Source organism: Thunnus thynnus, chromosome 17, assembly GCF_963924715.1.
Source record: "Thunnus thynnus chromosome 17, fThuThy2.1, whole genome shotgun sequence".
NCBI classification, from domain to species: Eukaryota; Metazoa; Chordata; class Actinopteri; order Scombriformes; family Scombridae; genus Thunnus; species Thunnus thynnus.
The window spans coordinates 2,839,807-2,862,804 of record NC_089533.1 but is presented as its reverse complement, the minus strand read 5'-3'; the positions used below and the strand labels follow the sequence as shown (position 1 = coordinate 2,862,804).

The 22,998-nt window shown below is 38.9% G+C and overlaps 1 protein-coding gene and 1 long non-coding RNA gene across 2 annotated transcripts in view; one reads left to right on the top strand and one right to left on the bottom strand.

The window, feature by feature from the left end:
- Nucleotides 1-19,059, top strand: part of LOC137201257 (xylosyltransferase 1-like) — a 52,973-nt gene extending 33,914 nt beyond the window's left edge. Inside the window, exons 8-11 of the mRNA XM_067616211.1 lie at nt 4,420-4,688; nt 6,995-7,190; nt 8,625-8,961; nt 12,427-19,059. Of these exons, the coding sequence (XP_067472312.1) occupies nt 4,420-4,688; nt 6,995-7,190; nt 8,625-8,961; nt 12,427-12,749 (1,125 nt within the window). The 3' untranslated portion in view covers nt 12,750-19,059. The remainder of the gene's footprint in view (nt 1-4,419; nt 4,689-6,994; nt 7,191-8,624; nt 8,962-12,426) is intronic.
- On the bottom strand, nt 8,977-22,841 carry LOC137201259 (uncharacterized). The gene is made up of 3 exons (XR_010932152.1): nt 22,657-22,841; nt 9,875-9,931; nt 8,977-9,339 (listed from the first exon to the last, which is right to left on the bottom strand). It is a non-coding gene; the product is annotated as an uncharacterized lncRNA (long non-coding RNA).
- Nucleotides 22,842-22,998: the final 157 nt, after the last annotated feature.

Here is a 22,998-nt window from a genome sequence, read left to right as displayed (position 1 = left end):
ACCATGACAACCAGCAGCTGCTGAGTTTTCATCAGCTGCGGCGTTACTGCATATGAAACGTTTATCAGAAACAATAATATCGTCGAGTAAGTTTGCACATAAAAGCAACCGGTGTTGAGGTGCATAACAATCAAAAACTAGAAGGTAAGAGAAATATAGAGTTAGCACAAAAGTCAGTGATCATAAGTAATATGAAGTGTTACAATAAAAATATGTTCCAGGAACGTGTTCAAGTAACTATGTTGGTGGGTTCACAGGTGTTGTTGCAGTTTATGACATTGTTATGTTAATATAACATGTCTGTGGGCAGGATGAGAGTCCGTGTCAGTGGGGGTCCCAGGCTAAGGAACTGTTCTTGTGTCATGAGGTTTTGGTTCTGATTGGCTGCAGCCTCTTGCCAGGAGGGACTGTTTATATTTAATTAATATAGTAATTTAAATATTTGGTACTTCTTCTACCTGAAACATAACTAATATAAGTGTCCCCTCAATTTAAAGTTGTGACATTATATTAAAAATATCAGCTGTAAACCACAGCTGTAGAAAGAGAAATGTTTCATATATGATTGTAAATTAAATGTTTTGCAGTTGAAAAGACAAAGTAATAAGAGAACATCACTTTGGGGAAAATGTGAGCAGCTGTTTTCACAATTTATCTAACTTTTTATAGACTAAATGTATAATCTGTCCATCAAAATATTATAAAAGATTAAGTTTCAGCTTTATAGTGAATGAAAAAGAAACCCAAACAGTCAAAAAAGAGACAGAATGAAGTCCAAATCAGCAGCTATTCAACCTGTTACATGCAGAACAGTGAAGGCGTTTTATATAAAGTCATTCCTGAACCTGTAACTAGTGGTTTCCTCTGTTGTCTTTAGCCGTGTAAGAGCTCAGAGCCAGCCTGCTCAGTCCTCATGGTCCTCATTAGTTCGGGGTTTCCTGGATCATTTCCTGGATCGCTGGTGCTGCCGTAGCCCACCGAGAGCCGGTTTGGTGGAGGTCACACCCTCCTGATGACATCATAAAGCACGCCCTTCCTTCCTCAAGGCTGCTGGGCCGCATGACAAGAGTGTGTGTGTGTGTGTGTGTGTGTGTGTGTGTGTGTACAGTCTTAACTCTTAACTCAGTTTGAATGTAGTAAAGGAGACTCTCAGATACACTTAATTTGAGTTTTTGTGTAAATGTAGAGACAGACAAAATGATGACGACACAACATCAGTAACACACAAAAACATAATTGTCTATGAAGTGAAAATAGACAATTCTGGGCTACCGTAGAAACATGGCGGTGCAACATGGAGGGCTTTATGGAAGAAGACCCGCTCCCTCTGTAGATATAAAGGCTCATTGTAAGGTAACAAAAACACAACGATTCTTATTTTCAGGTGATTATACACTAATTAAAACATACTTATGTCTGTTCTGCTAGATGCCACTAAATCCTACAAATTTCACCTTTAAGAACTCTAAGGAAGCTTTATCTGTGTCCACTCCACACCCGCATTAGCTCAAACACATCTTTGGCATTTCTATACCAACAATTATGTTATTTATCACCAAATATACAGCCTGTACCGATATCAGACCAAAGGAAAGCCTGTTGGGACGTGAGATGATGAGACCGATTTGTTTCCGTTTATTAACAGTTGACTTCAAATTAATTTTTAATGATCCGTTTGTTTCTCTACTGACTTTGTGACCTGCTCTCTGTGATCATATACAGCCAGCATATAGACGACAGTATGAACCAGAAGTTACGAGACAAAACTGGAAACGGATTCACTACAGCGGTGGTTTAGTGTGTCAGATGTGTGTTTCGAGGGATTTTTGTGGGGTTTTTTTCTGCTTGTTGTTGATCAGCAGAGATTGTCAGTTCCAGTTTTTTTTTGTCTCCAAAGAGCTATTTCAGGAAATACGAGGAGAGCCGGTCTCCTTTGATATGCTGTGTGTGTGTGTGACTGTTGCCAGGGAGTTTGCTGTCGTTGCCATGGCATCACAAGGTTTGGAGCTAGTAAGAGATGATGAAAACTCAAATCCTAGTTTTTCCTCTGTGTGCGCGTGCAGCATGTTGAGCTTGTATGTGAGACGTCTCGTACTGCAGCGACGGGTTTTAACACGTGTGTGAAACTACATGCAAGGTTATTTTTGGCTCAAACAGTGACCACAGGTCACACCAAACATGTAAAAGATAGTTCAGCAGAGCTTTCTCCCTCCTTCTACTGCCTCCCACCACAACACTGAGTGACAAGGTGCCCAGGAGCAAGGCATTACACCTGGTTTTAGATACAAACTTCATTTGAACTTTAAATGAGTCACGAGACTTTGACCTACAAATCTTGAATTTACATGTTTTTTCTATCTTTTATTGTTTTTGAGATATTAGAGTGTGAGTTTTAAAGTCTTTTCTTGCTCCTCCTGTGATTTTATAATGAGTGTGTATTGCGGAATGTTTCACAGCACTGAGGGAGTGACATCACCAGGAGCAGTTGGAGAGGAGGATTTTAGAGTACGCTTCTTGTGAAATCTCCTCATAAATCCCATGACTTTGGCCAAATCTTACATTAAAAATCATATTTTAGTAGGAAATTTCGTGGCGAATCCACTGATACAGGTTTGAAAGTGGTCAGACTTATAGTTTAGACATCAGTAGCCTCTGTTTGACACAAAGTTCATGTCTCCCCATTGTTTTACATTGTAAGGTGTGATGTGGCGCTGCAACTTCCAGGGCTTATAAAATCCAAACCGTTCGAGTTATTACAAAGTTTTTAACAACTTTTTTTCAGCACAGTGTCATAAGTCATCTATTAAAGTTTGAAGCTGATACCATTAACGCCCTCGGAGGAGATAGCGTTTGTTCGGGGGCCAAAATTGGGGCAAAGTCTTATTTTTAAAGGCTGATTGCAGACTTCCTGTTGGATTTAGGTCAGGGGTGTCATGATTAGTAGGTCTTGATGAGACGAATAATTGAGTTTTGGTTTGATCTCTCTACGACATTCCTGCGGGCCGTGGCGGCCATATCAGTGACATAGGTGGCACTAGAGAGCACATTTTGGCACTTTGGGGGTTAATTTTTACATTTTATCAAATATTTCACCAGACCTGATGTGCCTTCCAAATTTGGTGAGGTTTTGCGCATGTTTAGGGGGTCAAATTAAGGGTTTAAGTGGCGTAATAATAAAGAAAGAAACAAACAAACAAACACGAAAAACAATAGGGTCCTCGCCTTTTGGGCTCGGTCCCTAAAAAGCTCTTTTCTAGTCTGATCAACCACCCAGAGCTCTTAACAACACATGCCAGCATTCACTCATTCACACACACATTCATACACTGATAGCAGAGGCTGACATGCAAGCTGCCGACCCGCTCAGCTTCCTATCCAGAGCGCCCCGCAGTGTTTCTATGCTCACCCATTCACACCGAGCAAGGACACTTCAACATGCGGGCTGGAGGAGCCGGGGATCGAACCACTGACCTTCTGATTGGTGGATGACCCGCTCTACCACCAGCACTGACTCATCAGACATGTAGACATGTGGTCCAGCAGGTATATCGGATGTAAACACAGGATAGTGAATAATAACTGCGATTCATAAACCAGTCCAGGAAGAGTTTTACCCACCACAGCGACTGTTGATGGAAATGACTGGAAACTGCTCAAAATCACACATATGTATCTTATTGCAGGTGTTTATTTCCCACCGTGTTGTGATTTTAACCTGTTGATCTAGTTGTTGTTGTTGTTGTTTTTCTACTTTACAACTTATCTGTTTTATGATATCTTCTCTGTCTTCTATTTCCATTTTATCTTTCAATTTCCTTCTTCCAGTAAATTGCTTTGATTGATTGAATTTGATGTTACAAGACAATCAGTAAAGTATTAATCAATTAAACATTAATTTTGGGATCAAACAACCTGTGTAAGCACCACAATAAGAGAGGAGACATTCAGATATTATAGTTTGTGACTTGAATAGTGAAAATATTTGCTCCTATTACTTATTTAATATTTGTTATTATAATGTTTAGTGGGAATTATATACAGTATGTAATGTGTTGTTCTGTTTCTTTAAGTGATTACAGTCATTAGCCTCCTAACTATGTCATTGAAATTACTGAATGTAGCAGTACAGAAAGTAATGAGATAATTGCTGTTTGCTGCAGATTTATTTTCACATTTGGCTCTTTGCTTTGTATGAAGTGGAACTCAGGTTTCCCATCTGGAAAAACAGAAATAAGCGTCACCACAAGCTGCATCAGTGCTGCCAGTGTTTCCACTCATATTTATTACATTGCAGTTTATTTCTCTCTCTTAGAGCTTCTGTAAATGTAATGACTTACTTTTATTTTGTTTGGCTTTTCCTTTGTGGCTTATTTCTTCTTCTAACTGTAATCATCCCTCCTTGTCTCCTTCTGACTACAGCAAGTGTCCAGACCCACCTTCTTCGCCCGGAAGTTCGAGGCCAGCGTCAGCCAGGAGATCATCAGCCAGTTGGACTCCTACCTGTTTGGAGCGTACGCCTCAGGCACGCCGGGCCTCCAGGCCTACTGGGAAAACGCTTATGAGCAGGAGACGGACGGCCCCGCCAGCCTGTCGGACTCCTCGCTCAGCCACTACCACGCCTTCGCTCGTATGGGACTGAGCCGCGCCGCCGGCTCGCTGCAGGGCCATCCCAACGACAACAGCTGCAGGTACGAACATGGATGTATTAACAGAGCTGGATGGGGCGTGACAGACAGTCCTGCTGTTTTCTCAGAAACCAACAGCAGTACCAAAAAATAATACCATTTACCCCATTATGAGACCATACCGTAGGAGGCAAACAAGACACCTCGAAGAGCAGAAAAAGTTAGTTTTAACCCATTTAAAAATGGTTCTGGAAGGGACAAAAGAGGCTATTACAGGATCCTAAAAGGTCTTAGAATCACTTCTAGGGGTTGTTGAAGGGGCTCCAGGAGTTTGTGAAAGGGCTGCAGGGGTTCTTCATGAGGGTCCAATGGATTCATGGATGTTATCAAGGGATGTTTGGAAAGCTTCCAGGGGTTCTTGATGGGTTCACATGTGCTTAAATTGATTACAGTTTGAACAATATCACTGTAATGATACCAGTGTTACAGCGCATAAGACCCATCTCACCACTAAATCAACTAGAATCTGGCTCCCTGAGACATAACCTGTAATGTTGGTTGGGGAGATTATGCTTTCACACCCAAACCTGTTTGGTTCGGTTTGAACAAACGCTGGTGTGTTGGTCCGTTTGGTTCGGTTTGTTTAAGCTGGTTTGAAAGCTGTCAATCAAACTCTGGTGTGTAGTTTAGTCTGGTTGAATGGGACCCTGGTTTGTTCTCCACACAGGGACTGCTTAGAGAAAGTTGTCCAGTTACTGTTTGTCACTGTTTACGATTAATTACGTCTAGTTGCAGTTTCAACTATTCATTTTCATAACCCGCTCCTTGTGACACCAGAGAAAAAACGCGAGGAGTTGCTTGTTAGTCTACGGTCAATTCCAAGAGAGTCTTCGGTTACAGTGCTTTTGGGAAACATTAAGAAGGTTCACAAGATGGATTTTAAGATAATTTTAGCCTTAAGATGTTTTTGGGAAACAAGATCCAGAACTGAAAGACAACAATGCATCATGTTTTTCTTGGTCCGGACCAGATGAAGTGGAATACAGGCCTGAAAGTAAAGTCTGTACTAGAATTTGTCTTTATTAAAAACTACAATCGGCCTCATACAGGTATCAGTCCTCACTTAGTTATTGGATCTGTAAAGTTGCTTTTTGCTAAGAGAATGTGCACAGTTGGTGTAGAGAGACGAGGACTCTGGCAGATGAAATGTGTGTTTCCACTAAACTCACCACCACTGGTGTTTGTGTGTTCACCAGTCCAAATTAAATATGAAGATAACGCAAGCTTGTACTGAGGTACAATCAGGCTTCAGTTTCTGCACTGACTGGATTTTTCCAGCTGTGTGTGTGTGTGTGTGTGTGTGTGTGTGTGTGTGTGGGGTGGAGACCAACAGTAGGTACAAGGAGGTTCTTGTTGTTGGATTTCGGGTGGGGATTGGTGGCTAGAATGGGTGGGGGCAGCAGAGTGTGTGTGTGTGTGTGTGTGTGTGTGTGTGTGTGTGTGTGTGAAGGGGGGAGGAGGGGAGTTAAAATAAGACTAGTCTGTTCCCTCCAACCTATGATTTCAGTCAAACAGCATCTCAGAGCACGTCCACGCTTCTGTCCACATGAGTACTGCGAGTACTCGTTTCCTCACAGATTGAAATCTCTTCTTCCTCCCACTCGTTTGGTTTGGAAACAACAAAATTGTGCATTAAAGCCATAAATTAATAAGATGTTATATGGTTAACATTTTAACTGGAGCTGCAGCACTTAGTTGATCAACAGAATATTAAAGAACAGGTCTTTATTTTTCTCCTTGTCAACAAATCTCATGTTTGGATCCAAACCAACAATGAATGATCTACTAACAAGTATTGTGTGTGTATCAAAGCCTGATATATCTTATCAAAAACACATCAGTGAGTCACAGCGCTGCACTGGGTGACATGTTCCTTCATCATGAAGAGTTTGGTCACGTTAGTTTGATTAGAAACCGCTCCAAAGACTAATAACAGCATCACGTTTTCAGTCTCTGGAGAGTAGTTCTGTGTAAAAAACATCATGATTAAGCAAAATACAAAGAAAATAAAAGACAATAAGAAACACAAAATGAACAGATTTCAATCAGCAGACAATAATCATGTAAAAACAAATAATTACAATTATGAAAGATGAGAAAAAGAATAGATCAAGAATTAGATATGACATTTTCTTTTGAAAGGTGAAGATTATCGACAGATGTTGCTAAAAGATGATGAGAGAGAAAATGGCACAAACGAAGAAATAATTAATAACTGTACTTGAGTAAATGTGCTGAAATACTTTGCTGCATTGAGAAAAAAAAAAAAAGTCAAAATGTGAGAAATAAGATCATTGTGTGTGTTTCAGGTACGTGGCCATGAGCCACCCGGTGTCGGTCCACCTCTACTTCCTGTCCGACCAGTTCCAAGGATACCTGGTGCGTCACATGGCCACCAACAGAGCCTCCACCCAGCTGGAGAGCCTGGAGACCTGGGTGACACCCAGAGACCACTTCACCCTGGCCAGCCCCCCCTTCCCCAACAACCGCCTGCAGCACGTCCAGGTCAGACACACACACACACACACACACACACACACACACATTTAACTGACCAACATGGCCTTTTGAAATCAGTTACTTGTTTCAATAGAAGCTGTCACTAGTTGATATTATCCGAGCATATTTAAATGTCATGTGCATTATATTTAGTTTTTTGTGACAAAGTTTTTTCATCAGTTTTACACCGTTAACGCAGACCCTCACAAGCATTTATTACACTTTTTCATGTTTTTTTACGTTATTCAAAAAAATGTAACCCCTAAATTCCACCGGGTGCGTGTGCACCGCGTTCCGGCTCCGACGCGGCTGCCGGAGCTGATCGTGGCCATCTAGTCAATGTTTCTGATTCCACCGGGTGCGTCGCGGCGCATTTCAGAAGCGTCCCAGAAGCGGCTCTCCGCTCCACTGCGCTAAAGATAGGCGCCTCGTCTATTTTTTTTTTTTCAAGCAGCACAGAGCAGATGGAGCTGGGCAGGAAGTCAGACACAGAAACAGCATTGAGCATCCGGTCAATTTTCAAAATAAAACACTGTGCAGACTCCTGGTCGTATTTCAACAATAAACGCAATTAAAACAGACGAATAAAGAAACTATTTAACTACGTAGAAGCACAAAGATCAAGGAAAATGACCAAATCAATGAAAGCTGAGCAAGTTAACAAAATTGGACAGTTTAGTTGCCCTGCTACTGCAGTAATTACGGTAGCCTTAAGGCACTCTGTAAGCTTCGACTAGGCTGCTGTAATTACTGTAGTAGGAGTGCAACTGACTTTAAACGGCGGAAGGCTTCCCCGCGGTGACGACGCTCTGCTTCTGACACGCTCCCGGTGGAGTAGGGCGCTGTGCAGAGCACGGAGCAAAACCACGTCGGAGCCGGAACGTGGCACAGGCGCTCAGTGGGATCCCAAGGTTAATGTATGAACATGAGTTTTTAGAAGAGATTGAAAGGAATTCACACAGCAGCGGGATGAGTTTCAACAGGAAGTCTGTTCAGAGTTTGGGAGCCTTTAGTTTTAAGTTGTAGGATCTGAGGTTGAGTGTGTTTACGTCTGGATGCTGCTTTGAAAACAATAAGTAAAACCTAGAAATCAATTCTAAAATCAGCTGGAAGCCAATATTAAGTAAATATTTCCAGACACCCCTGCAGCTTGAGACTAGAACTGCAATGATTAGTCGATCAGTAGAGAACCTATTTTGATAAATCAAGAAATCGTTAAGTCATTTTTCAGACGGAACTGCTAATCCTTTCATTGTTGAATATTTTGGGTTTGAACAAATCGTTGTGGGCATTTCTTTGTGTTTGCTGATGTTTTATAGACCAAACGATTAATTGAAACAATAATCAGCAGATTAATCGATGATAAAAAAATCATTCTGAGTTGCAACCCGATTTGAGACCAGTAGAGAGATGCAGTCTGAGTCTCTTCCTGTCCTCCAGGTGGGGATGGACTGGGATCCTAAGGAGCGTCTCTTCAGGAACTGGGGTGGTTTGCTGGGACCGGAGGATGAGCCGGTGGCCGTGCAGCGCTGGAGCCGAGGCCAGAGCAACCTGACGGCCACCGTGGTGTGGATCGACCCCACCAACGTCATCGCGGCGACCTACGACATCCTGGTGGACGCCTCCGCCGAGGTCACCCACTACCGGCCACCGCTCACCTCGCCGCTGAGGCCCGGCGTGTGGACGCTGAGGGTGTTGCACCACTGGACCCCGCTGGGCCAGACCAGCTTCATCGTGGCTCCGCTGGAGTTCCACCGACAACAGCCGATACAGCAAGGTGAGCGAACCGAGCACGAGAAACCAGATTACCAGCAGACGTCATCAATTCATCAAGTCAGTTATTTTATTTTATTTGTAAAGCCCAATATCACAAATTATCCTCAGGGGGCTTCACAATCTGTACAGCAATATAACATCCTCTGTCCTTAAACCCTCGATTCAAATAAGGAAAAACTCCCTGAAAAACCCTCTAACGGAAAAAAATGGAATAAACCTCGTGAAGAGCAACAGAGGATCCCTCTCCTAGGACGACAGATGTGTTATAATAGAAATATAATATATATGAAGAATGTGATCAATAGGACACCGAGCAACCTTCAGGTGCCGCCAAAACAAAATATGAGCTCAGCCACATGACCTCTGTCACCATGGAGACCTGGGAGGAGGACAGACCACACACACACAGACACACACACACACACACACACACACTAGTGGAAACTCACGTCATCATCACGATACATGTAATTATATCACTGTTGAGCAGTTTTTCTGGAAATTCATATGAGGAAGTGGTGAAACTTTAACCTAGTTAACATTTATAAGAAATATATGAACGTTATGAAATAAACAGCAGATATAAATATAAACAGATAATGAATGACAATATAGTAAAACAAAATATGTCTTCATAGTAGAGGTAATAATTGCTGACAAATACAGTACATTAATAAACACTTATATATGCTTATATCTACATTATAACGTATTTAACGTCGCAGGTTGATTAAGTTGTATCTTTAACAGTAATCGATATTTTTCACCATTTTCTGACAAAGTGATTAATCGATAATGAAAATAATTGTTAAATACTTGCAGCCCTTTTTATAAACCATTTTTTAAATTTTATATACTGCTTATAAATGCTAAATTTGAAGAGTTATAGTAAAGAGGAAACAAAAAATTCTTACCACAATGTCCCTTCTTCTGGAGCTTTCAGCCACATTTCATGACGAGCCGATGATCAGCTCTACCGGTAAAGACAGACTGAAAAGTTCAAACTAACAAAGGATCGAGCGGCTTCACCTGTAAACTCCTGCTGACATATCGCAGTTATTTTGCGGATGTATCTTATTGCATCTTAAAGTCTGCTAAACATAGGCACAAAGTTGGAGTATCAACCTTCAAACTCTGCACTGCAAACACCTGTTGAAATGATATTCAAAAGCTTCAGAGGGGTGACTGTAGTTCATATGTCAATAGCACATCTAATACTTGAATTACACACACACACATACACACATACATATACTCACAGAGCAGAGGCCCTGCTGTCACAGCTGTCAACACCATGGATCCATATATTTATAGTGTCAGTATCCAGTCACTCTCACTCAGCAGCACACAGGGTCACCTCTTTTCGAATTAGCCTCCCCTGGGTTAGCGTTTGATTTGTTTGACCTTCCCAGTCCTCCGTGTGTGTGTGTGTGTTTGTCATAAGCTACTTTTGGTGACAAATTTCAAACACAAAGACCAGTTAATTGAGGACGGCTTGTCCAATTTGGGACAAATGCAGTGTCCCAAATCGGTAAAATGCTGATTTTTGGGTCAGTGGTTAAGGTTAGGTTTAGAGTAAGTCTCCAGGAAATGAATGTAGGTCTGAGTGTGTGTGTGTGTGTACACACAAGGGATAACTGTAAAGTAAAGCCCAGTGCAGGAATAGACAGTGAGGTTTTTATGGGCTGGTGCTGTAATGTGAAGGTGGTATCTGATGTCATTCATGCCTGATCTATGTGTGTGTTTTTCTGTGTGTGTGTGTGTGTGTGTGTGTGTGTGTGTGTGTGTGTGTGTGTGTGTGTGTGTGTGTGTGTGTGTGTGTGTGTGTGTGTGTGTGTGTGTGTGTGTGTGTGTGTGTGTGTGTGTGTGTGTGTGTGTGTGTTTGTGTATCTTTGTGAGACCAATCCGAGTTTTTAACCTTGGCAGTGAGGACATTTTGTCTGCTCTTCACACTGGGACAAACCTTCCAACGACTGTTTGAGGGTTTTAGTTTTAAAGTTAAGGTTAGATTGGGTTTATGTTCAGTTTAGGGTTAGGGGTCAGGGTTAGGGGTTGGGGGTCAGGGTTAGGAGTTGGGTTTAGGATTAGGGTTAGGGGTCAGGGTTAGGGGTAAGGGGGTAGGGGTTAGGGGTTGGAGTAAGGGTTAGGGGTTGGGGGGAAGGGTAAGGGTTAGGGGGTAAGGGTAAGGGTTAGGGGTCAGGGTTAGGAGTTGGGTTTAGGATTAGGGTTAGGGGTCAGGGTTAGGGGTTGGGGTAAGGGTTAGGGGGTAAGGTTTGGGATTAGGGTAAGGGTTAGGGGTTAGGGTAAGGGTTGGGATTAGGGTAAGGGTTAGGGGTTAGGGTAAGGTTTGGGATTAGGGTAAGGGTTAGGGGTTAGGGTAAGGGTTGGGATTAGGGTAAGGGTTAGGGGGTAAGGGTAAGGGTTAGGGGTCAGGGTTAGGAGTTGGGTTTAGGGTAAGGGGTTGGGGTAGGGGTTAGGGTAAGGGTTAGGGGGTAAGGGTTAGGGGTTGGGGTTGGGGTAAGGGTTAGGGTTAAGGGGTAAGGGTTGGGGTAAGGGTTAGGGGGTTAGGGTAAGGGTTGGGATTAGGGTAAGGGTTAGGGGTTGGGGTAAGGGTTAACATTGGGGTTATATTATTCTTATTGTCATCAAATCTCATGTTTGGATCCAAACCAACAATGAACTGATCTACTAACTAGTATTGTGTGTGTGAATCAAAGCCTGATATATCTTATTCCTCCGTTGTTGTTCCAGAAACTATTAAAAACCCATCAGTGAGTCACATCGCTGCACTGGGTGACATGTTGCTTCATAATGAAGAGTTTGGTCACGTTAGTTTGTTTAGAAACGGCTCCAAAGACTAATAACAGCATCATGTTTTCAGTCTCTGGAGAGTAGTTCTGTGTAAGGTAGATGCTACTGAGCATGTGCAGGAACCCTTTACTATTTACAGCTTCACTAGCTTGTTGTGCTTCATATCACAACCTCTTGACTTTATACTGACGTTTTTTTGAGAAGTTTACAACATAGTAGGGATTATTTTAATTATCGATTAATCTGCTAAATATTTATTAACTTGAAATGGAGTCATCATTTTATCTATAAAGTTAATGTCTGGGTTTTGGGGCTGCTGGTCGGACCAAACAAAAGACATTTAGTTTACTATCATAGAAGACAAAGAAAACATAAAATCCTCACAATTAATTGATTAATTGAGTGATTGTTGCAGCTCTAGTTTATAAACTGTGCATAAATGCCAGTCAGGGGAACTTAAAGTAAAGTGTTACCAAGCAACACTCTGGGTTTTTCACCAGATATATGAGGCAAAATGACCTGATTTTCTTTTTCCAACGTTCTCGGTTCTGGTTCTGTTTTTTGTTGAATGGCTGAAGAGCTTTAAGTGTGAAAAGAGCTTTTAAAACTTAAATTCTCTTTCTTTCCTCCCTTCATCTCCCTGCTCGTTATCCAGAAGCGTCTCTGCGGCTGCACGGCGGCCCGGCCAGGAACTCCTACATGGAGCAGAGTTTCCACGGTCTCAACCCGGTGCTGCAGCTGCCGGTGAGCCTGGGCGCCGTGGAGGAGGCCGAGGCCAACGCCAGCCTGACTGGGGCGCCGCTGCGTCGCTGGCTGGACCGTCTGCTGGAGGGCCACTGGTCCGCCGCGGACGTGTGCTCGACGGGCCCCAGCGCCTGTCCGGTCATGCAGCGATGCCGCCTCACCGCCTGGAGCTCCGCCAGCCCCGATCCCAAGTCTGAACTGACCCCGCCCAGAGAGAACGGACGGATCAGGTAGCAGACGGACGGACTGAGGGAGGAGAGGAACACATGAAGGAAGGCGTGGGGCTCGTGTCCTGTTTAGTGTCTGATATTTATTTATTTAAAAGTTTGTGAACGATGATGGCGAGGTGGGAGAGAGAGGAAACGATGGGACGAACTTTGGAGGCAGCGACGGGAAGAAGAGACTCAGATGTTGAGGGGAAGAAAAAAAAAATCCTCCTTCAGTCTTCATTCAGTCTGCTGCTCTCACTGTTACGTGGGACTACAAAGCTGTATGTCAGAAGAACTTTATACCTCTTGTTGTACGAGTGTTTCCCTGGATCAGGACGTGTGTGTGTGTGTGAGTGTGTGTGAGTTTTACATGTTCAGATGCTGAAAACAAACGCGGTTGCTCATTTTTAGGCCTGTTATTTTGACAAAGCTTTGATCAGGGGTTAGTTGGGGTTCAGTTTCATGAGATAAATAGTTTTTTTTATTCTGCTTGTATTTTATTTACAGAAAAACTTTTCAAAACAAGATCACAGTTTAATCCACGGCTATGCGGTTTTCTCAGTCATAGTTCTCAAAACTCACAGAAACATCCTGGAAAATAATTAGTTGCCTAGAAAACTTTTTGTTTTTTTAAAAAGGTGCAACAAAATGACATCGAGGTTGCACAAATGTTCATCCTCTAATATGTATTTTGTCAGGTGTCCTCAGTGTTTTCTGGCTCGTCTACTTGTGAATCCTCCTCATTGCTGGTTGTGACCATTTCAACCATAAAAACGACATCTTTCTTCATTTAAATTGAATCATTTGAATCAATTGAATCATTTTCAGATGTCTGAAGAGAGGTACGATTAATTATCAGTTCACAAGATAAAAAAGCAAAGATTTGATGAGAGGAAAGACTTTTCCTGTTGTGTTCATCATCACATGACCTCCAGGTCAGGAACCGTTTCCTTAGTGAAGTCACCTGACACAAATTGGCAAAACTTTTAAAATTTATAATTGATGTTTTGTGTAGCTCAATCTGTTTTCAATGTTATTATGTATAATTGTTCACCAGAAAAAAATCCCAAACAAGTATTTGTTGAAGAGCAGAAACTATTATCTTATTTCCTTAAGATAACATTCTGTGTAACGACCTTTGTTTTGGTTTTTTTGCTCTGACGCCTCATCGGCTGAGAGTCAATTATCCAGAAATAATTCAAGGTTTGATATTTTGAGATAATATCCAGAAAGGTTGAGTCAAGAGTAACTGGTATATTTGAGATAATGCTGTAATTAAATCTCGGGGTTAACAAGCCTCGTTAGTTTCTTTGAGATAAGATTCCTCAGCTGTGATTCAGAGATAACGGGTCTAAAAAAAAAAAAAAAAAAGCTATTAGCAACCACAGACCTTCTCATACGGAGCCGCGCTGGTGTCGGGGAGGAAAAAAAAAAATCACATAAATCATTCCTGTAAAATGACTCATTTCTGAGCTCAATATACTTATTTAATTCCTTCTAATTTGGTTATTTGTATGTTTGAATTAGAAAGTTAACTTTACCCTCAACAGAATAACTTTAGCGGCATGAACTTGTTAAAAAAAAAAAAAGGAATTAAAAAAACTTGTAGATTTGACTTTTTGAAAAGGTTTATAAGCTGTAATTAACTTTATTAATGTTTCTATTTCCAAACCATTTACTTACATGTTTACAACTATTAACACTGACTATTAACAAGCTGCTTCATCAATAACTAATATTTCTATTAAGTCAACATGTCTGCAGTCATTAATTAAAGGGTTATTGGTTTCTTAACTCGCAACCCAGAAGATGTTCTTATCAATGAGTTTATAACTGATCTATAAAACTGGACTCATCTATTTATTAACAATTAATATATCCATTAATTACAGTTTATAATCTTTGTTTTATTAGAACGTGGTCCCAAAATATGAATACATGAAGGTAAAAATACAAATCCTGCATTCAAAATTTTAATCAAATTACCTTTTAAAGTACTTATTTTACAGAATGGATCCTTTTAGTATCAGTACATGTATTATATTATTGGATTATTATTATTATTATTGATGGAAGCAGCAAGTTAATGAAGCTCGTTGAGGCGGAGCTGACTTTAGTTTAATCTACATCTATTCTGATAATCGATTAATCGTTTTAGTCATAAAAGACCAACATTTGCATCATTGTTAATTGAATATTTTGGACAAAAACAAAACATTTGAAGACGTCACCTTCAACTGTTGGAACATTTCACTTATCTGACATTTCATGAACTAAACGATGAATCGATAATGAGAATAATTGTGAGCTGCAGCCCTGAAAGAGCAGCATATTTTTACCAGCTACTCCTCTTGTTTTGTATGTAAAATGTGAATCTGCAAAGCTGTCAGATAAATGTAGTGAAGTGCAATATTTTCTTCTGAATATAATATTTACAGTACTTGAGTAAATGCTCTCGGTTACTTTCCACCGCTCGAACTAATTAATTAATTAAGAAACGTTTCCTCCTCAACACCCCAACGGCTCTGTTCCCGTGTGTGTGTGTGTGTTTCTTTCTCGTTTTCTTTCTGTGCCATGTCTGAATCCTTCAGACCGCCTGAGACTTGAAGTGTGAGACGACGTCCGTTATGCTGGAACTCAGAAGACATTCACTTCCTTTTTTCCTTTTTAATTCATTATTCTTTTATCTTTTTTTTTTTAATTTTAAATCTGCTCTTTGCTGTAGGAACTGATGTGACTGCATCAGACTGTACAACTGCTGCGTGAGTTATTTATTCAGAAGTTTATTTAAAACAAATTAGTTAGTTTTTTTTTTTAGTCAGTGACTAATATTTTAAAAATGCTGATATTTGGTGCAGCGGGTTAGATTTGTGTTTTTGGATAAAAAACGTCTGCCTTTTGTTACTAAAGGCCTTCAGATGGTAAATGTTTGTATCGGTGGGTTTTTGGGTTAAAACGGCCTCCTCTCCTCTCTGCTCTTTGACTTTTCTACTTTTATTTCAGCTGCAGGTTTATTACGACTAAACATCGACAGCACAGGAACATTTTTTTTAAAGCAAGAAGGTTTATTTAAGTTTTTCTTTCCTTGTTTGGTTTGTTTTTCTTTTTTCCAGTCAGACATTTCTGAGGCTAATACAGTTATTATTTATTATCCATTAGTTATATTGTAGATGTCTAAAATATAATAGCAAAATACCCATCAGCATATTTATATAATACTATATATGTCTGAGTCTACTCAAAACCTCAACTGATGTTTAATTTATGATGATATGAAGCAGAGAAAAACAGAAAATATTCATATTTTTTAAGCTTTAAACAGCAAATTTATGGTTTATTACTTAAATTGATTGTAAAAAAAAAAAATCTCTGAATCTACTAATTGGTGAGTCATTCAAGCTTTAAAGTTTAGACATTACTGCAACATAACATTCATTAAGTATTTCTGTAATGAAAAACATTTGTGTGTATATTGCTGCATTAATTTATATGGAAGTTATGGAGAGCCAAATGTTTCACATTTCAATATTAAGGCATCATAGGGGAAAAAAAACTTAATACAGACAATATAAATGCAACATAAATATATTCAATTTCACAATTTAATGGTTATATTTCATTTTGTCTGAACTTAATGATTTTATTCATAATGTCCTGTTTATTTGAGTCTCTATAGAGAATAACCAGAACTAGCTGATGGGTAAGAAATGACTTTGATTAAACTTTTCTTAATTTTTATATTTAAATATCATCATAATACATATATGTGTTAAGTTGATAATGTTTATGAATTTCTGTTTTCATATTAAATCACTCAGTTTGGATGTAATAGTAGTGGAGGAGAGGCCACCCAAAACATTTAGATGCACCTTTTAGATTTCCATGCTGCTCAGTGACGGAAACATTAAACATTGTGCCAAAACAGCAAATATTCACTGAACCTGGGCTGCACCAGCGAGGATTGAGGTATTAAAGTTGCCCTGTGTAGATGTTTATGTGAGAGCAACAAACAGTTTGCAATAACGCAAACAGAGAAGAAAACAAGGAAACAAAAACAGCTACAAGTATTTGCTGCATTACTTTAAAATTGTTTAAAATTGAATTTAGGTTCAGATGTGTTTTGGAACAGATTGGGTTCTGAAATTTAAATGTTTTACAAAAAAAAGTGCAATATACGACATTCAGCCCCTCTAGATGTCGCACTATAGCACCATCATCTCAGACCAAAACAAATGAGCTCGTCGTTTACTCAATAAAGTTTGGAAAAAAAAGAAACAGACAGCTCAAACTAGGCAGAGCCGAGCAACTACGGATCAATATTCTGTTACTGCGTCGCCTGTTTCTCCCCTCAAATGCTTTCAGAAACATATTTTAGTGAACCGATCAGCTGTAATATGAGAAAGTTTGTTACGCGGCGGCCATGTTGGAAACGGACACGGGGAGGGACAACACACACAGTGAGTGCGACTTCATTCTCTGCTCAGGACGCCATTAATCCTCTATATCTTTACACGGCTGATAGTTGACGTCTAGTGGGGCTGAATGTTGTATGTTGCACCTTTTAACTTAACATAATTACTATGGATATCATTTTACAGTAATTACATGCTACACATTTATCTCAATCAAAACTGAATATGTCAAACAAAATCACAGATTATCTAAATTTATTAATTGTGATTTAAAATGTAAATGCAGCAACATAATCTCCTAATCCTTAGTGGTGCAATCCATTGTTCATTACTATAAAAAAAAATATTATTGAATTATTTAGAAATAAACATTTCCTGTGTGTTTGTGTTGTTGCCGTATGACAATATTATTGGGACCAAAACTGGAGGCCAGTGAGGTTTTCTGACCATGAGGGTGAATAAACTGTTATTCTTTGACAGTCAGCACTTAATGTAAAAGACACGAACGGTACGTCATATTTATTCTAAAATGATTGTGACTATTATATATAATTTATTGTTATTTGAAATGATGGACGCACGTTGCAGATGTTACCAGATGTTTGGGTCGAAGGGTGAATACAGTCTGTAACGCACAGGACCAAAACACGCTTAAAGATTAGTGACTTACTGCCACTAAATTAATGGATTAAAGTGAACGCATGAGGTGAGGTCAGATTATGTTTGATTTCAACATTAGAATGAAAGCATCAGAAACCAAAAAAAGATCCTCACTAATGGATTCTCTAAAAGGATTATTTAAGATACAGAATACTTTCGTGACAGGTGTTTGTCCCCCTTTACAGTAGCATCGGAACAAAATGACTGTTATGTGTTTATTATTAACTTTACGGCCAAATAAAGTCTATATTTATTCAAGTATTCAACTGTAAAATACGAGAAGCTGTTATTTTGATGAGCTGTGAGGGTTTATCGGTCGATAAGAGGATGCAGTTTTCTTGTTTTTGTGCCGCGTTATAAAAACTGTTGTTTTTTTTTTGTTTCTGGTGCTTTCGTTTTAATGCTGAAATACAACGGTTAAAATTTCCCTGACCAGGTGAAATAAAACTATTATTTAAATTTTAAAACACTAAAACATGTTTTAGTTTCAAAATGAAGCCATCAAGTAATTTGATTTAAAGTTTGAATCCTTAAATTTCACCCAATTTTTCAAATTTTTTGACAGTCGTCATGACATTTAAACATCTGATCTATTTTTAGCAGTTATGGCAGTCTACGGCTTCCATATTTACATGATAAAACAATAAATTCAGCTTTTATTTATTTATTTTCTGTTCCTCCTCGAGGTTAATGCCATAGATTTGAAAAGTCAGAGCCGTCTTATGTCCGATATGTATTTTTCATATGACAAGTGAGTCGATGTAAATCAGTATTTTGTTAAATTCATAATAGATGTATAGTTTTTAAGTTAAAGGTGTAGAAGCTCTCTGGACGCGTGCTGTGATGGTTTTTAAGAGGATTTTTTAAAAAAAAGATTGTTTGAAAGTGTTTTAGATGTTGATAAAGATTCTGGAGGATAATCTCAGCTGACAGGTTTGATCTTTACAGACTTCTTGTTTTTGCCTCACTTTATTTGCTGTTTTTTTCCTTTTCTATCAACCTGTTTTTGTTTTATCCCAGTGCCATTTCTTTGTCTTATCGACTGTTTTCTGTTATTTGCTTCTCTCTCTCTCTCTCTGGGGGTAGTGCTGTGCCTTAGTTGTACTCCTGTTTTAGGAAACCCTCTCTGAAAGCATCAAAAACTGTCTCAAATGTCCAAAAACCAAAAAAAAAAAAAAAGAAAGAAAAATGTTGTGAATGCCTTATAAATGACCTTAGTGGTTTTGAAGTACATTTCTGAAAATAAAAAAGAATCTCCCTTTATGTTGTGGATTAATATACATGTGGATGTATCAGTGTTTCACAAACTGAGGTCTGGGGAACTTAAGCAGTCCTTAAAAAGGGGACATATTCTGCTTTTTGTGGTTTTCTGTCCTTTATATCCTGTTATGATGTCGGATGTTAAACATGATCAAAGGTTCAAAACGTATTTTTAAAAAAATGTTGCCTTTAAGTCAAAAGTCAGGGCTTCAACCTGCTCTGTTTGCAAAGTTACCTCTACTTCCTCCTCACACCGACGTCAGATTGTTCACACATGCCCACAAACAGTCGTCCGTTCTGTAGCCTTGGTTGCTAAGGTGGTTGCTAAGGTGTTTCCATGTGGTTTTTCCACTTTGTCCACTCTCATATTTCGGACCAAATTTCAGCTCCAACATGTACGGATGTATTTGAGAAGTTGACATTTGGAGTAAAGAAGGAGAACAAGAAGTGAAATCCTGCTACTACGGAGCTAAAACAGCCTGTTTCAGACAGAGGCTGAACTGAGGGGCTGCATAAAGGACCAGTAGAAGATAAATAAGTTTTTAACTGGAAATCATGCAAAGATATTCCAGTAGAGCTCCAAAATATGAATATAGAGCTGGAAATGTGCAGAACAAGCAAGCACGCTCCCATTCTTTAGACATTAAAAGCAGCTTTAATCAATATTTTTATAATATATGAGCTGACAGTGTTTAATGTGTTGGACATGGCTCGTAGTTATAACCTACAGAGAATTAATACAATAAATATAAGTAAACACCTCTAAAATATAGTTAAATTTAATTTAATTTAAAAAACACCCAGTAATTTCCTGAATCAGCTGGACACTAACTTTTAACAAACAAACAGGAGGAAAAGCAATTTTGGGGACTATTTTCAGTGGCGGATTAATCCTAATTTGGTGTTAGTATTTGTGAAATGGTGTGACTCACTGATGTGTTTTTGGACATCAATGAGACCTCATCAGACTTGTCCTTTAATAGCTTTAATACACTTCAGAGTTTTCTTGGAGCAGCATCTAGTGGCTGTTAGAGGAACTGCAGCTTATTTAAAGTGCTGTTCTGGATTTTATCTATAAATTCAGGCCTTTGGTATAAATGATTACATCTATTGATTCACGTCTTCCCTGCCTTGTTTTTTTTTTTTTTTTACTGATTTTACTTAAAAATGTTCCTGAGTGAACGTTCACACAAGCTTCATATGTGCAGTGAAGAGCAGCCACAGCCAGAGGTGATGGATCAATCATCAATACAGCTGATCGAAGGCAGGCAGCAGGACGGACAGAGTTAATTATCACGCAGCATGTGACACGGACCATAACTCAGACACAGAAGCTTTTGGTGTAATATTTTAATCACAAGTGTCAGAATTGTGTCTGTTGGCGCTAGGCTAACAGTTTCCACCTGTTCCCAGTCTTTATGCTAAGCTACGCTACACACATCCTGGATTTACTGCGTCTCTGCACTGTGCAGGAGGTGAAACTGATATTTATTTTTAGCTGATTCTGGAAGTTTTACATAAGAATTTTTTAAAAAAAGTCAGATCTCTCCTTTAATTCAGTCAAGTATTTAAATTATAAGTATTTAAACTGCATTTTTAGACCATCGTGAGTCACTAAAATTATTGAAATGCAGGACAGCAACTAGAATAATGAACAGTGATCTCAGTAGAATCAGGTTAAAAGGTTTCCAGTAGATATTCAGTGTAGTGCAGGTGGGTTTTATTTATATTGACATCAGAAGTGCATTTAAATGTTGATCAGACACCAAATTAATTCATGTTTTAATCATTTGATTTGTCAGAGACTCTTTAATTATGATTTCTGTCATTTTTTAGTAACATTTAGACTCAATATGTCTGCAACGCTGCAAGGAATAAAGCTCTGGTGGGGAAATACATAAATAAATTGTTTATTTTTCTATTTTCATCAGCCTAAAATCAGTCCAAACTTGAAAATATGAGGTTTACAAATACTGGAGTCATCATATTTTAAATAAAAGAAGAAAACCTCCAGAACAGACACCAGACAGGACCTCCCTGATTTTACATTTATTCTCTTGCATTATGTTTAAATATACGCTCATAATGAGAAAGTCTAATCCTGTTTACAGCAAAGATCTTAAACAAATGTCCCCAAACATAGAAACCTTCCACGTGTTTCTATCTATCTGTGTTTACAGAGGACAGAAAAAAAAGGTTCTTTCCAGCTCTTAAATAGTGTTTTAACTGATGGCTGACGGCATTTTTCAAATTAAAGCAGCATATACAGTATTTCTTCAAAAACACTAATGTAATTTATTTGTTTATTTATCTTTTTTGTTTTAATTATGCTCACTTTTTCCTCTATTAGCTTGCGACTGTATGAATCTGACTTGAAATATAAATATATAAAGAATATTTATTTATAACAATGAAGGCAGAGTCAGAGCTCTGCTGCCCCCTTCTGTTCATTATTACAGTTACATCAGTCCGTTCATCGATCACTTGTAATGTGCATATTGTTGCTGCACATTGTGATAATTAATTAATGTTAAGATATTAAATGTTTAAATTGGGGGTCGCCTACGTCATATTAAATTCAATATGTTTTGCCTCATTTAGTTCTTTGGTTAAAAGAGTTTTAACAGTCAGAGATGTTTTGTCTTTTTTCTCTTAAAGGGGGATCAGAGGAAATTTTGCTTTTTTAAAAGAAAGTGAAGCAAATCTCAGTTTACAGTGAAAATTATCCTATATCTATGTTAAATCAGGTTTTCTTACTAAATTACAAACAAACTGTAGACTTTTAATCTTTTTTTTTTTAAATCTGTAACTTTACAATTCACATATAACGGCACTTTTGCTGCTCTTAACTTCCAACACAGATTAAATTCATAATTTTATGAGGCTATTAAGATGTTTAATGTTACATATTCACCCAAAGTAAAATATTAAAGGACGTGTTTGTGTCTTAAAACAACAGTCAGTGAAACATGTTCTTCTTGCTGTAATCATTCCTCCTGTTCATACTGACCATTAGAAGATCCCTTCATAATGACCTTACAATGGAAGTGATGGGGGACAAAATCCACAGTCCTCCTTCTGTGCAAAAAAAAAAAAAAGTATTTCAAAGTTTATCTGAAGCTAATATGAAGCTTCAGCGTCCAAATGAGTCAAATCAAGTAGATATCTTTCAACGTTACAGTCTTTTTAGTGCCAAAGTTCCTCTTTTTGTTTCTATACTTCCACCTGCAGCTCAACAGGGAAACACTGTCCGAGGAAACACAAAGAGGGAATTTGATGCTAAAAAGACTGTAAATGTGTCAGATATCCACTTGATATGACTAACTCAGACTGCTGAAGCTGAATAGAAGCTTCACACAGACTTTTAAATGACAAAACTGTGGATTTTGGCCTCCATCACTTACACTGAAAACACATTTGAAGGATCTTTTAATATCCAGTATGAACAGGAGGAATGATTACAGCGAGGAAAACCTCTTTCACTGTTACTATGGACACCTGACTGCTGGTTTAAGACACACTGGAACAATGTGAACTTGTCCTTTAATCTGCAGGTTAACTGTAAACTACCCTCACAATTCATTTGTAAATTAAACTCACCTGTTGTTTCACCTACAGACGTTGGTTCATCCTCTGAAAATAAAATGTTCCTTTTCTTCCTCACTTGGAATAAATTGATTTTATAAACTGTGGTGAAAAAGTCAAGAGTTTCCTCCTACAACACATGAACCTTTCTCACAGCAGAAAAAGCTCAGGTGTAACTGACGTCATCATCATCATCAGTCTTTATTAGTGACACCTGTGTGACGACATGCATCCAACACGTCTGCTGACATAAAGATGATTCAACTCTGACTGGTTATTTAGATAAAAGACACGTCAATTATTTACAAAAGGCAACACCAAAGGAAAAGGACTCAGTGTTTGAATCAGTTAAAAATT